The sequence below is a fragment of the Martes martes genome (assembly GCF_963455335.1).
Source record: "Martes martes genome assembly, chromosome: 1".
In the NCBI taxonomy this organism is placed as follows: domain Eukaryota; kingdom Metazoa; phylum Chordata; class Mammalia; order Carnivora; family Mustelidae; genus Martes; species Martes martes.
In genome coordinates, this window is record NC_137888.1 from 120,994,553 (window position 1) to 121,010,273 (window position 15,721).

At 43.9% G+C, this 15,721-nt stretch overlaps 2 protein-coding genes across 6 annotated transcripts in view; one reads left to right on the plus strand and one right to left on the minus strand.

Annotated features, from left to right (window-relative positions):
- HCLS1 (hematopoietic cell-specific Lyn substrate 1) overlaps positions 1 to 7,215 on the plus strand; it is a 27,880-nt gene extending 20,665 nt beyond the window's left edge. For both annotated transcript variants that reach the window (XM_080819143.1, XM_080819142.1), the window contains exons 7-14: positions 1,142 to 1,252; positions 1,889 to 1,944; positions 2,492 to 2,561; positions 3,180 to 3,391; positions 3,794 to 3,898; positions 4,419 to 4,641; positions 4,781 to 4,849; positions 5,048 to 7,215. In XM_080819143.1, the coding sequence (XP_080675269.1) occupies positions 1,142 to 1,252; positions 1,889 to 1,944; positions 2,492 to 2,561; positions 3,180 to 3,391; positions 3,794 to 3,898; positions 4,419 to 4,641; positions 4,781 to 4,849; positions 5,048 to 5,184 (983 nt within the window). In that variant the 3' untranslated portion in view covers positions 5,185 to 7,215. The remainder of the gene's footprint in view (positions 1 to 1,141; positions 1,253 to 1,888; positions 1,945 to 2,491; positions 2,562 to 3,179; positions 3,392 to 3,793; positions 3,899 to 4,418; positions 4,642 to 4,780; positions 4,850 to 5,047) is intronic.
- The window catches only part of FBXO40 (F-box protein 40), a 36,581-nt gene that overhangs the window by 3,109 nt on the left and 17,751 nt on the right, over positions 1 to 15,721 (minus strand). For 2 of the 4 annotated variants that reach the window (XM_080819107.1, XM_080819108.1), the window contains one exon: positions 12,616 to 14,529. In XM_080819107.1, coding sequence (XP_080675233.1) covers positions 12,616 to 14,529 — 1,914 coding nt within the window. Of the gene's footprint in view, positions 1 to 6,600; positions 9,916 to 12,615; positions 14,530 to 15,721 lie in introns of those variants that run through there. The other 2 variants (XM_080819106.1, XM_080819105.1) reach the window with 2 other exon arrangements.

Genomic DNA, 15,721 nt, shown 5'->3' on the forward strand with positions numbered 1-15,721 from the left:
TTGTTAGTTGCTAATGTTGTTTGGGCCTTATATAATTTTAGATTCTTTTTGTCTAAACATTCTATCAATTAATGTAAGAGGAGTATCACAATTTTTTATCTAGAATCTCAAATTTTTCTATTTCTCTTCCTGTTTCTGTCAGTTTTTGTTTCATGAGTTGTCATTCTGTTAATAGGTTATACCAGCATACATATCCCTCATTAATGGCGATTTGTTCTCTTATTGTGTTATATCTCTCTTGTCTCTTATAATGCATTTTATATTGAGGTCTACTCTGTCTCATATTCCTGCCATCTTTCTGATACTTATTCTTTCTGTGGTATGTATTTTTCTAGATCAGAATTAATTTTTCAGCTTAGAATTCCTGTGAAATGTAAGTGGTATAAAACTGGATATTTGCGTTCTACCTACTCAGGGTAGGCCTGGAGTTTCTGAGTCCCATAGATAAAATTTCCCCCTACCAAATGCTGAACAAACTACAACCCCCCTCACCATTTCCCCACACAAATGAGTAGACTTTTTCTAGAACTCTTTTATAGGAATGGGCAGACTGCCATTTCTTATTCCCCAGCCCCCTGTTCTTGTGTAAGAACACATGACCCTAGATCCTAATCCACAGACAATAAATTTGGGACTTAAAACACCCCTGGGTTTTCTGAGTCAGCTCATAATTACCCTCATCTCTACTGATTTGATTCATCTATTTGTTTCTGGAGCCAGGATTTTTTTTTCTTGTCTCTTGAGCTTCACTATTAAAAGAAAGAAAGATTGTTATATTTTAGCAGACATTTCTAAGTGTTTATATGGGAGTAGGGACAGGCATAAATTTTCTATATATCTTCCTTTCCCCCCCTAAAAATCTATCCTTACATTCTCTATACCTTCCCCTTCCTTGAAGAAGGGAGAAAATTGAAATGGTCTCCTCTTCTTGGGATGGAAGTAAAGGAGAGGAAAGGAGTGAACAATGTTGAATTAAAGTTTACAAAAGATGGCTTAGGATACTTTCTCTTTAATCCACCTAGATTCTAGCCTGCTGCCTTCCCAGGCCCCTATCCCTCTGCACCCATTCCTCCTGACTTCTCTCTTCCACAACACCTTCCTGTGGGATGAGAGTGGGCTCTTATGTCTCTTTCCACCATAGATTACTCTCATGGCTTTGGAGGCCGCTATGGGATAGAGAAGGATAAACGGGACAAGGCCGCTCTGGGATATGACTACAAAGGAGAAACAGAGAAACACGAGTCTCAGAGAGGTGAGTTGGAGTTGGAGAGGAAGGAGGTCACACAGTAGCATAGAGCTCTCCTTCCTTTCTGAAAGCTGACACAGAGGACCCAGAATACAGAGGTACAGATGTGCAGTGGAGGTGGTGGTATAAAGGGTGAGTGTATATATGTGAGGGGGTGGGGAGAAACCAGGAAGGTAGAGAGGAAAACAGCAAGATTGGAGCAGGACAGAGGAGATCAAAGAGAAGGAGTCACTGAGTAAAGAGTAAAGACAGACAGGCTGGGTGATGACTCGTGGGTGATATGGCTATGTGTCTCACGGGCCACTCTGCCTCACAAGGACAGAGAGGTCTCTCTCTTCCCTGGGACACATAGGGGATGTCTGAAGGACTCTCCTTATTTTTTTCCCCCCATTTATTCCTTTATATTCCTTCCTTTGCTGTCACTTCTCTCTTTTTCTCTTCACATCTCCCTCCCATCCATTCTTTCTCAACCCTTTTCTGCCTCTTCCCATCCATGCCTCTGTCTATCCTCTGATTCTCATACCTCCTCATCCATCTGTTTTCCACATTCCTGTCTTCTGGTCTTTCTTCCCATGATTCCTCTACCTCCACATTCCTAGCATTTTAACTCTTCTTATGACTCTCAAAACTTTTGTCCTATAGATTATGCCAAGGGCTTTGGTGGTCAATATGGAATCCAGAAGGACCGAGTGGATAAGGTAAAGCACCAGCACACCAATGTCTTGAGACTAGGTTCCTAAACTGCTAAGTGTCCTGAGCTGTCTTCCTACACTCCCCACTGACTGTCTTCAGCATCTAATGGACAAGTCTTCTGCCACTTGAGCTTTAACTAAGGAGAATGGAGGGAGTCAGAGAGAGACAAACACATAAACTTCAGGGCAAGGTGATGTTTGAAATTTCATTGATTGCTAGGCATTGCTTAATTCAATCTATAATCTCTCTTCACTCCATTCACATCAGTTCTTCTTCATGCATTGGCTGGGGCCCTGCTGCATTCTAGGCAACTGGACTTAGAGGTGTGAGACTCAAGGTACACTGACCTTTCAAAAAGGGGAGCTGAGCCCACCAGTTTAGAACTTTATCCCACTCTCTGCCACAAAATAGCAATATCAGAATACCCTATTTAACTACTGAGTATCAAATGGTCAGGGATACCTCCTATAGAGGCCCCAAACCCCAATACTGACTTTGGGTCATTACCATTCCCTTCTCCTCCCCACACCATGTCTACTCTTCTCCCTGCAGAGTGCTGTTGGCTTCAATGAAATGGAGGCTCCAACCACAGCTTATAAAAAGACGACACCCATAGAAGCTGGTGAGTCTTAACAATTCCTTTTCTCTATGTTCCTCAACCACCTCTCCCTTCTCGTTCTTTCTTATGCCTAGACTACCTCCCCCCATGCCTTTAACTACCTAGACTAGCTGAGATAGACTTGACCCTGCCCATATATTTCCAGATTCACACTCCTAAAAAAAAACAGGTTAAGTGTATAGAGAGACAGAGTGACATTGGAAAGGAACTGTAAGCAGAGATCACAGGGAGGGAAGTATAGGGAGCCATTTGGGAAGAATACAGAAGGACAAGAGCTTGGGATGTGGGAAGAGAGGGTGGGTGGTTGTCAGAGGGCATACAGATTTAAGGAATGTAGAGAGGAAAGGATGGTCGTTAGGGGAGCAAGACTTATAACTTAGAAAGGACAATAGTCTGAGATTGCATGGCCTGACTACATGGAAATGTGGGCTTTAGGGCTCCATCCTCCTTCTGTAATCCCTTTGTTCCCCCATTAGTACCTCTTTACCTTTCCTCTCATGAGTTCCTCTCCATCTGCTCTCTGCTTGGATATTTAACCAATTCCCTTTCTTCCTTTGATGCCAACCCCCACCCCTACCTGTGACCCAAGACAATCCTAATTCTTCTTGCCTGTGTCTGCAGCTTCTAGTGGTGCCCGTGGGTTGAAGGCAAAATTTGAGTCTATGGCTGAGGAGAAGAGGAAGCGGGAGGAAGAAGAAAAGGCACAGCAGATAGCCAGGCAGCAACAGGAGAGAAAGGCCCTGATAAAGATGAGCCATGGGGCTAAGCAGCCAGTGGACACTGTGGGAGAGCCACAAGTGCCAGCCCCGGTGCCCAAGAAAATCTCTTCAGAGGTGAGTGCTTGGCCTTCTGGGGTTCACATCCAGGATTCCTTGCCTAGATGTGAGCCTGAGTCCAAATCATTGTTGGAATATAAGGCACAGGCCTCCCTGGTATCAGGCAGTCTAAAATCTTCCTGTCTTCAGGAAGATTTCAGTCTGAGTGATTGGGCCTCATATATACCAAAATGTTAGGGGAGGAAAATCCCAGATTTACATAACCCAAGATTTGCATATTTGACTGTGCAGCTGGTCATTGTTGCAGGAACAAGAGGAAGGAGCTATCACTTCAGGTTGGAGCCCACCTTGGGGGTGGTTGATTTGGATTGGCAGAGACAGGAAGAGGTGTTCCTGGTCAATATAAGATAAGAGAGGGAGGTTTAGATACTTAGAAGAGAGATGCTTTATTCTCCCCAGGCCTGGCCTCCAGCAGGGAGCTGTCCATCATCAGAGCCTGGGCCAGTGAGAACCAGTAAGGAACACCCAGTGCCTGCCCTGCCCTTGAGGCAGAATCCTCCAGAGGTAAGTAGAGCCCCAAAGATTGTGTGCTTCTTTCCCAACTCCTCATGTCCTAGGAAGGTGGGCCATATGAGTGACCGACCATCCTGGTTTGTCTGGTACCATCCTAGTCTTAGCACTGAAAGTCTTGCATTCTGGGGGTCATGCAGTCCTGGCCAGACCAGGACAGTTGGGCATCCTGCCTGTGGTATTCCCAACAATGTATTTTTGCTTCAATTTTTTCCTGATCTTTCAAAGAATCAGACTTGTTTTCCATTTCCCTCTCCTCACACCCTTTACATTTCCCTCCTGTTACCTCTTGGTAGGTGTTTTGAGTAGGTGGGTATGGGAGGAGGTCAAGGAATGAAGATGGATAAAAGACTGGGTTTTCTAGGAGAGGTTATTAGATGGAGGCAAGGATAGTGGGTATAAGTGGTAGGATGGTGATACATGGAAGTCTTAGTTAGCAGTCCTCCATTGGAGGTTTTAGAGAGGCAGCTCCTGGTGGGTGGAAGTTGCCCTGATCCACACAATCTCTTCTCAGGAAGAAGAGCCCCCAGCTTTGCCTCCCAGGACTCTGGAAGGCCTGCAGCTGGAAGAAGAGCCAGTGTATGAAGCTGAGCCTGAGCCTGAGCCTGAGCCTGAGCCTGAGAATGACTATGAGGATGTTGGAGAAATGGATAGACAGGAGCAGGATGGTGAACCAGATGCGGACTATGAAGATGTGCTTGAAACTGAGAATCCATCTTGTCCCTCCACTCTGGCTGGTGAGTGGTGGGGGAGAAACAGCTCCTGAATTGGGTCTAGTCCAGGGTAGGGCAAGAGGAAGAATTGCCCCATTCTCTGGAAGGACCTGTTTTCCTTCTCCATGTTGGTGAGACCATGTTTATATCTCTCATTATGCAGAATCATCTAGCTACCCAGCTGGGACTGGAGCAGGGATCTCAGCTATCGCCCTGTATGATTACCAAGGAGGTAGGTTTGGAGTTGACTCAGGGGTCTTATGCCTTGAGGCCCTTACTAGGAGAGAGGGAGATGGATTCTGGGGGTCAGTGAAGGACCAGCCTTGGCATCAAGAAGAACAACCCTTTCCCTCCCTGAGGTTTATAGTGGGCACGGGAATGGAAGGATTATTGTTTGACCATACTAATATTCCATCAATTGCCTCCCCAGAGGGAAGTGACGAGATTTCCTTTGATCCTGATGATATCATCACTGACATTGAGATGGTGGACGAGGGCTGGTGGCGGGGACGTTGCCATGGCCACTTTGGACTCTTTCCTGCAAACTATGTCAAGCTCCTTCAGTAACTGGCCCTTCTGGTCTTCTGCACTGTGACTTCCCATGGCCAAAATGGTTCTGCCTCCACTCATGCCCCATTCCTGCTGCAAGGGTCATGAGTTGCCTGAATTTTTAGACAGACTTTCCTCTCCCTCTCCACTAGGGGTTGGCACAGAGACAGCATGAGGAAGGGGTCTCCTTCCACTCAGTGTTCTCTCTACCTGAGATGAGCTCATGGACGTTTATCTTGTGGTCCTTCCTCCTTCCCCATGAATGCTTCCTCCAATACCCCAAGTACTTCCTTGCTCCGTTTGTGAGCTCTGAGCTTCCTGGTTTGCTTACATGGGAAGGTACATCTAAATTGCCTGGTTTGCCTGGCTGTGCTATTAACCCACTCTGCGTTTCTGCAGAGATTTTTTTTTAAATCTTCTCTCTGTTCAGTCTTAAATCAGAAATAAAATGGGACTATGATTCATTTCTTTGCTGAGGTAAATAGTACTTTTTATGCAGCCCTCAGTGCCTTAACTCTCATGGCTCCAATTCTTCCCTCTTTCAGGCATATCTATAAGACTCCCTCATGTCTGCCCTGTACCCTGCATATCAAGGGTTGGGCCTTTTCCTTAGACTGTATTTAAACCCAATCCAAAACACAATGACCTGGAAAATGGCAGTAAGATGGGGTGCCAGGGGGCCAGGAAGAGTCCACAGTAAAACAGTTCAACTTTTTTGGCTTTAGCAGTTGTGAGAGGCTGTCCACTTTCTTCCTGGGAATAATGACTAGATTCTTTTAGGACAGGACTCTTAAGGAAGAAGCCCAAATTGTGGGATTGAAAGGAGGAAAAGGGAGATTTGGCCAATAAAAAGAGACTAAAGCTAAAGGACCACAGACTCCAATAAGGTGTTAAGAGGATTTAGGGTCAGAGACAGTGGCCCCTACTAGAGAACATTCAGGCTTCCTTGTAGCTAGTTGACTGAAATTGATAACCAAGTAGAGGGCAGATAGAGGAAACTTAAGAACATTCTATATGGTCCAGGACCAAGGGTGATAAGAAAAGAGGTGAATCCCTTTGGATAGCTAGTGGTAGACAAAAAGCAAATCACCAAACAAATGATGGGGTTGAGAAAGAATGAGAGGCCCCAGCCCACTGGGTTCAGCGAGGTCTGATAGGAGATCATGGGCAAAATCAAAATAAAAGTCAGGGAGATGGAGCAAAGATAAAGAAAACAGTGGGATCAAGGGGGAGCTAGGATTAGTGACTGAGATCCAGAATTGCTTCTAGGACTTTGTAAAGTTGGTGAGCTCCTCACATGACTAGAGCACTGCCTCCCTCAGGCTGGTTCTTGGTTTTTCTTTAGGACACACACTCCTTTGTTTCCACAATGACCTGTGTGCCAGGGAGTCACAAATCTGTCTTTAGACCTAACTTACAAGACTCACCCAGGTAGCCATCCAGAGTGCCAAACAGCTTTTATTTCTGCTTCTAGAGACATTGGGATTTCCAGCATCCAGAGGCAAGTCATCAGAGATACACACAATATCATTCTTCACTTCAGTTTGACTTGATATCAACAGAGACCAGACTCTCAAAGTGGTTTTCTGGTTACATCTCCAAGCCCCACATTGCTTTTCAATTTTCCTTTCATTAGAAGACAGAAACTTCCTTTCTGTTTCAGTGCTACAGATTTCACCCTCCACATCTGGCTGATCTCTACTCTGGATTACATTCTTGGTGGTCCCACTCATTAAGGGTCTGTTCATAGACACCACCCTGTCCAATCTCCTATCCCTATTCCTTTTCACTCCCCTCAGCTTCTTCTTAATCTGAGGCCATGTCTAGCTGTCTTGCCTCTGTCAGGTAATTCTGGCACTCATGCTACTCACCACGGCCTCATCTCTGAATCCAGTCATTTTTCTGTCTGATCCACAGTCTCTCTAAGAGGCTTCCTTTTTGCTCCCACTGCCTTCTCACCATAAAATGTGCTTGTTTGTGTAGACCCGTCGACACCTGTAGTATCCTGGTTTCCTGCAACGTATTCAATTAAATGTCTTAACAAATGTGTTTAATGATGTTGCTCAACATTGCTCCAAAGGCAACAACTAGGAAAATAAAGATGAACTGCAAGTGTGCAGCCCACAGAGCCATATGGGCAGTCTCCTGGCTGTTCTGTGGGACCTGCCCTGCCCAGGTTGTAAAGGAAAATACTCTACTCTCTTCCTTTCTCTTTAATTCTCATCTGCCCAAGAGCAGACCCTGATTTTCATCTCCCTTGGTTAGTAGCTCCCCTTTCTCTCTTTGTCTAATAAAAGAAGAAACCCAGAGTGGACTATAGAGCTTCTTTCTCCAGGTAAGAGGGAGTTAGATTCAAAACACATGGAACTGATACCTGAAGAACTTTTCTTTTTCCACTTCAGTGTTCAGTTGTTTCCAGTTACTCATCTTCACTGAATAAAATCATAACTCACACTCTAGTTGTATTTTTAGAAAATGGTGCCTTATATACAAACGTGAAATATAAACCAAGCAAAATGGATTAAGAAACATAGAGTTACATTACCAACTAGTAAGTTGTGGTGCATGATAATGAAAAGATGAGCAGGTTTCTACTCTGAGACTTGCTCAGACTTGCTTGTGACTCTTCTCACAAGTGTCCTTTACTTCATCTATACTAGCTCTGTATCATGTTCAGAGAGAGAGAGACCCAGTCAACAATAAGCATCCAGATTGACTAGACTCTATTTTTGTTATCTAAGTTCTTTGTTCTCTTCTTCCCCATAATATCTGTCCTCCTTTTCCCCGCTTTCACTTGCTTGAGGACTGCTGGGAAAATGGCACTGATTCAGGTGAGAGGGAAAGAAACCCAAGATAAATAGCTCAATATGCCCTGTTTCTGTTACATCTGGAGAGAGCTGAAAGGATATGTTTTTTTGCACATGACTTAAGGACATAAAGGCACACCAATCAATCAGCTCCATCTGGTTCCCAACTTAAAGTCACATCTGTCTAAAACTTATCTAGTAAATAAAGAAGAGCTACATAAAATCACAACCACTGTAGATCATTATGTAAGGTTTTACTGCACCAAAAATCTTACCCTAAGTTATTGGCACTGGTATGACATTGTTTAGGGTGATTCTCAACCCAGAGTGGTTTCACTCCCAGAGGATATTTGGCAATGTCTGGAAGCACTTTTGGTTTTTACAGCAGTGCGGGTGCTACAAGTATCTATTGGATAGAGGCCAAGGATGCTGCTAAATATCCTACAACACACAGGACAGTCCCTTACAACAAAGAATTATTCGGTGCAAAGTGTCAGTAGTTCTGAGAAACCTTGCTTTAGGGGATGGCAGATTCTATTATGTATTTTACTCTTGTTTTCATGAGTATTCACTATTACCCAAGACCAATATTATCAACCATTTCTGACAGACTGGAATCATGAACAACAATAGGTAGGAGCAATTACAGGGATCTACTATGTTCCTTCCCATGGCCCCCCGCCAGGTACTTGAGTGGTGTCTGGGACCGGGTGGCTGGTGCCACAGGAACTGCAGTGGGCCTTGTCTGGACTTTGTAGAAGGAGAGGTCTCTCTGGGCATGCACTCTTGCATGACACTGGAGTTGATATTAGTGTCTTGCGGTCATCTCAGCTAGCTCAGGCTGGTGCCTATGCTATCCCAAATCCAGATCTACAATATAATCTTAAGAAGAAAATAACCTTGACTCTTAGTTCAGATCTACAATATAATCTTAAGAAGAAAATAACCTTGACTCTTAGTTCATTTTTGACATGTTTAAAAGAAGGCTTGTGGCTTTTAGTGCTAATTTTCTCCATTAATACAATGTCTCCTTTGAACTCTTCCTCATTTTGCAAGGCTGTTCTATATATTGCCAAGATTCTCCACAGTGAACTCTGTGACCTCATTTCTGCCTCTCATTCTTTGGCCTGCGGTGCCCTTGATGCTGCTGTGCTCAGCCAAGGTCTCCATTTTATTGGGCTGTGCTGTGCTTGGACTTCCTGGGCTTACAGGTGGTGGAGTGACTAAAAGAAGACCTGGACTTAACTGTCAAGATAACCCCAGCTCCAGAACCATCAAACCGTGTGCCTTTCACCCTGGGTGCCCTGGGATGCACCTCAGCTCCCACCCCTGCATTGCCTACTCTCTAAATTTGAAAGTGCTCATCAACTAAAATGTTCTCCACAAAAGCACAGGCCTATGCTGGTTCTGGAATTTCACTGCTCTCTCATTTCCTAAGACTTGGGCTCATCTTTCAAATGGCCTCAAGTTACCTATTTTCTCTTCAGACTGATTTGTTTTAGGGGAAAGAGAGGGGTGAGGGAGGAAATAAGTTATCAGTATGGCCCTTACAGCAAGTGTACAAGCCGTGGCTTCGGAAATTCTCAGACCTTGTGCACCTGCTCAGGTTTGGGGCAGTGCATGCTTCAACACACCTAGATAAGCACATATGCAGTTTACAGAAGGAAGTCCTTAAAATCACTCTGTCCTACTTTCAGTGAATCCAAGAATGGTGGCATCTGAATCTTTAGCAGGTGTGTCTACCTCGTGGTCTGGCTCTAAAGGTGGTAACTAAGCTCTCTCGGGCCTGCTCCTGGAGCTGACACATGCTGGTCAAAAGAATTGGGTCTGTCTTATGCTCTACAACGTTGAAAGGACAGGCCTTCAGGTGTTCAGCCATGGAGGCAACTTCATTAAACTCCCAGCTCTTGATTTTGGAGAAGAGGCTGCTGAATTGCCAGATCTGTTAGGAAACATGGAAGTCCAAAAGTGAACATTGGGGCAATACCCTTGGGCTGGCTTTATTTAAAGAGTATAATACCTTTCTGTTCTTCACGTTCTTAGCTTCCAGAGAGTGTTTAGCTGCTGCAGACATTTGCTACCTCTTTCGTCAATACCCAATTCCTAGATCACCCTTCCAATTGATTATCTTCCCAGCCAGCCATATAATTGTGTGGGAATGCCTACAACACTCTGCTGTAAACACACACCCACCCCTTCCCAACAGCTACAGCGATCTGCTCTACAAAGACACATGGTTCAAATCAGGACAATTTGCATCAATTGGACTCTACCCTAGGACTTTTTTTTTTTTTTTTAAGATTTTATTTATTTATTTGAGAGAAAGAAAACAAGAGAGAGAGAGAGAGTATGAGAAGGGGAAGGGTCAGAGGGAGAAGCAGACTCCCTGGCCGAGCAGGCAGCCTGATGCAGGACTCAATCCTGGGATTCCAGGATCATGACCTGAGTTGAAGGCAGTCGCTTAACCAACTGAGCCACCCAGGCGCCCTACCCTAGGACTTTTGCTAGCGATATCAAGAAGCAGGTTCTCTTTTTCCCCTCTCTACTTCAGCTGGGAAACTTCAGTCTTAGGAGCTGCTGGCAGCCCCCAGGGACCACCAAGGGAGAGCTGTGTTTTAGAATGGAGCCATAAGAGAGGAAGTAGAGGTAAGAAATGGAAAGTAAATAGGTCACTTGGGGGCATTTTTGAGCTGCCAGATCAAACTTTACCTGAGACATTGCCTTTGGACGACAGTTCCCTTTATTATCGATGCCATTTTAAGTTGGTTTTCTGTTGCTTAAAACTAAAAGTATCCTAACTAAGAAGAGTCACACTAGAACGGAAACCTCGGGAGAAATGTAAGTGTCTGGTACAAAAACCCCTTTTTGCCTTTCCACCTAGGATGTGGTGGCAAAGTTACTAGTCTTAAAATCTGGCTATCAGGGTAGACATAACCTGATACCCTTTCAACTTGACACTTTACCCTCAGTTTATTATCATTGTTCCAATATAAGAAAAGTGTTTCCAGGGATCTTAGAACTATTTCTGTTTTTACTTTTAAAAAAGGGCATTTTAATATAAGCATTCTTTAGCTCCAACTAAAATTCTCTTTTTTCCTTTCTAAAGGAAAATTAGTTTGTCTCAAATGATATTCAGGAGTGGTCAGCAATTACTGAATAGGGAACAAACATGAGCCAAAAAATAATGAAATTTCTAGTATGTAAATTATTTGCATCTGATTTTATAGAGGAAGGTATTAGATAGTTCTAGACCATACAGTTCCTGAGGGCAGGATCTCAGTCTTATTCATGTTTATCCCTAACATGTGGGTGGGTGGCAGTCAGTGTTTAACACATGGATGCAGGCCTGGCTACATGAAGGAGAGTCTGACAATTATTTTTTGAAGAAGATTGCTCAGGGAATAAATAATGGAAAACATATAAGATGTTTTAGACATAATCAGTGAAAATAGGTGTAAACAACTCTAACTCTCCAGTGCCATTTTGCACACACCCACATTTTGGGAAGAAATTCTATAGTGTGATTATGGAATTATTGATCTAAATAGGTATCATCAATTCGTAGTTCATATTACCACATATTTACCATGGGAAAGGATGCCAAGGACATCTCATAAGTAATGAATTAGGAGTTTCACTTTTGTATGATATTAGCTGATAGAAGTTATGATGCAGTTCAGTAAGATTAGGAAAAAGGAATAAGATTTTTCCAAAGAGAAAGACTCTTTGATTTATATAGCAGAGTTTTTTGAGAAAGTAAATAGATATTTGAACCAGGAGAGATTGGTGGACCAGATTATTTTAGAATTTCAAAATGTCTTTAACAAAGGCAAAAACAGTTTTGCCTTTCCTTTGCCGAGGAGAATTTGTTGGCATACTGTGTCAGACTCCAAGGCAGGAAACAGATGGCACACTTAAATTGGGTAATTTGAAGGAAATTTAAAAAAAATAACGATATGCAAATGTCTGGGCAGGGTGTAGGTAAGCCACAAGATATAATGCAGTACCCAGGCTAGTAACAATCTAGAGTGTAACACCCTGGGCCTGAAAGGGAAGAAGAAAGGAGGTCATTGGAACAAAGAATGAGTAATTGTGTGGAGAGAGTCAGTTGATATAGTCATCTTCAGTAGAAGGACATGGCCAGTGCTAGTGTCATGGAGGGGAGGAGGGGAGAATGCATGCAGGGAAGAAGTCAGAAGAATAGATTTGTCAACTCACTCTTCTCCCTCCATTTCTGCTGACACACTCGCATTAAATTCACCCAGCTGGAAGCTGGAGGGCAAGGTTGTTGATTGAGGCAGTCTGTGGAGATCACTCCTAGGGGACTGATCATAGTGGACAGGGTTGGAGAATGAATCACGTGAGCAAACAGAAGATACCCAGGATACATTCACAGAGATAAACAGGTACGACTATCTGTATTGTCATTTATATGTCTATAGGTCTGTCTTCTCCATCAGAATGACCTCCTTGAGTTCAAGGATTATGTCTTCTTCCCAGGAACCTAGTGCAATGCCAGTGCCCAGTACGGTGCTTGCCACATAGAAATGATATTTGGCTCAAATATCATTTGAGACAAACTTATTTTCCTCTTACTAAATAGTTGTCTAATGAATGAATGAATGAATGAGGGTTTACTTGCCTCTCTGTGGACCCTCCAGGAGGTGCGTCCATGAGAATACCTCTTCTTCTTCCACTGCAGGAGGACCATCCCTCTCTCTTGTAACAAAGTAGCACAGATATTTCTCATCAGCACAGACACCTGGGAAAGCTGGGACAGGCTGATGCTGTCCAAGAATCCAGCAATGTACTGCAAAACCTCCAGGGGCAGGCTGGTTAAACAATTCTGGCTTTTTCCTCCATGGCCTGAGAGATGGTTGTTTTTCTTTCTCTCACTCAGTTCTGAGGCAACCTCTGGCTTGATGGCAAAGGTCTTAAGCTCCTGACTATAGATCACTTTTGCCTTTTGCCCTGGGGGACGGAAATGGTTTTGAATAAAAGTACATCCCAAGTAGGCGAGAGGGCATCGATGCTGGAACCAGCCATTGAGACATGATTGAATGTCTGTGTGGACATTCTTGAAATGTAGGGGGAATTCATCCCTCCTGAAGAATTTGTTGCAAGTGAAAGTGAAGGCAGAGCTGCTCTTGTTGTGTCTCCTGGTCACACACTCACTGTGGAGTTCCACATGGAGCCCTCCTGGGTTGGCATTGGTTAGGAGGTCAGCCAGCACTGTCCCAGAGGAAAACTGTTCTGGCTCAAAATTGTATGTCTGTGTAGCAAAATCCATGAACAGCCCATCAATGCTCCTGGATTCAGAGATGACATGACCTTTAAGTTCTCTTTCTAAAGCACATAAGAGAGTGGTCTTAATGAGATCTGATTTGGGTAGGTCCTCCACCGTGATCCCTAAATCTGAAGTGTCTACTGCCTTGTGTTCACTTGGCTTACAACTCGACATGGCATCTCCAACACGAGCCCGCTTCCCACAGTAGCTCACAGGAACTTTGAAGGTGTAAACAGTCTTCACTTCCTGAGCCTCAAGGTTTCCATAAACAAAGTCTCTCTCCTTAGGTGTACAAGCAGGCATCTGACCAAAGTGAATAAGCATCCTCCCATTGTGCACCAGGTACATATTATAGTCCTTTGCATCCACAGCTGTTTTCAGTCTTTCCAGAACACCATCCTGCCAAGGGGCAAGCCCTGTTGTTTCCAGGGCTGCATGAAAGTCCTGCTGCTTCTGTTTTTCCTGTGGTTCTTTCTCTTTGAGAGTCTCCTCTCCTACCATGTTATTGTCACTAGAAAACTGTTCTTTCCCTGGGTTGTGCCCACTCTTACTCTCACAGCCTACTGATGAGCTTGTTAAAGCAGAGGCTGAATGCTCTTTGCTGAATATATTTTCCCACTTGTCAAACTTGGCCAGGTCCATCCCTTCTTTGGTTTTGGCTAACACCTCTCGTTCTTCTTGACTCAGTTCTACCATCTCTCCATTAGTTGCTGATAGGGCTCCATGTGGTACCAAACTGGCTTCTGCTCCACCCACTGCTCCTCCCATTTCCTCCCAGCTGGCTTCACCATTCATAGCAGGTTCCTCTTCAGTGGGCTCTCTAGTTTCTGGGAAAAGTTCTACCATTTTCAAAGATCTAAAAAGGACCTTCTGGTCCTGGAGGGCAAGAGCTGTGTCCAAACACTCCTCACTGGGGGTCTCTTTCATGATGTTCTCATGAAGGGTTGTTTCAGAGTCCACATTTGGCCAGCGATTCCACTCCATGGAGCAGCAGACCACACTGGCGGGGCACACTTGTAAGTGCTTGGCCAGCTTATGGCGGGACATGGAAAGGGGACAGCCATATTCAGAGTTGAGGCATGGAACCTCCTCCAGAGGGCAGAGGAGCTCATGCTCTGCCTCTTTGCACATGTGGAAGGTGGCACCACAGGACAGGTGACAGTTTATCACCAGACAGGAGACATCAGGCTCCACAGGAATGTGGCAGTGACGGTTGAAGCATTTCTCACAATGCCTGTGCTGCCCAGGTAGAGGCCTGCGTGCCCTGCCCTAGAGAAACCAACAGCAAGGAGAAAGAGAAAATAAATGGGGAAGAGAAGTCCTATGCATGACTGTGACTGTGTTTTAATTGATTTATTTCCTGTTTATACATCCTTATTATAGGAACCTTGGACAATCTAGAAAATCACAGAGAAGAAAGCAAAAACCACTCATAATCCCACAACCCAGGAATAACAACTACCAACACTCTTCTTCATTTTCTAATAGTTTATTCTATGAATATAGTAGATGTGTTTAGAATAGAAAAAGAAAAACCTGAATATAATGGATTACACTGTTGATAATTGTTTTGAGTTATAGATTATGGGTGATTTATATGACCCAGTTAATACTATAAATACAGTTCTGCACCCTACTTTGTAACTCTCTATTATAATATGAGATCACACTGTTTTATTGATTCTTTGCAAACTGTCTTCTTAATGATAGTGTAACTTCCAGAGTAAGTGTGCTGTCATTCATTTAACCAGCTATCTATCCAGTGCTGGGAAGACATGGGTCATGTCTAGTTTTGTTCACGTCTGCATCCCCAGAGCCTGGACCATCATAGGTACTCAGTTTGCTGAAGGAAGGAATTGTCAGCCACTTAGTGTATTGCTGGATATTTGGGTTTTTCATTTTTAAAGTTTTACTAAAAATCTTTGCTCTCTCCTCTCCATCTCCCCATGTACTCCATGTTATTTGTTATGCTCCACAAATAAGTGAAACCATATGATAATTGACTCTCTCTGCTTGACTTATTTCACTCAGCATAATCTCTTCCAGTCCCGTCCATGTTGCTACAAAAGTTGGGTATTCATCCTTTCTGATGGAGGCATAATACTCCATAGTGTATATGGACCACATCTTCCTTAAGGGAGTTGAGGGAAATTGGAAGGGGAGGTGAACCATGAGAGCCTATGGACTCTGAAAAACAACCTGAGGGTTTTGAAGGGGCGGGGGGTGGGAGGTTGGGGGAGCCAGGTGGTGGGTATTAAGGAGGGCACGTATTGCATGGAGCACTGGGTGTGGTCAAAAACAATGAATACTGTTACGCTGAAAAGAAATAAAAAAATAAAAATAAAAAAATATCTTTGTTCACAAATCTTTCTCAGCTCCCTGGTTTCCCCTACTCCATGTCAATTTCTTCTAGATTCTGCTCTATCATCTCTGGTTTGGCCCAAAGTCAATAAATATCATC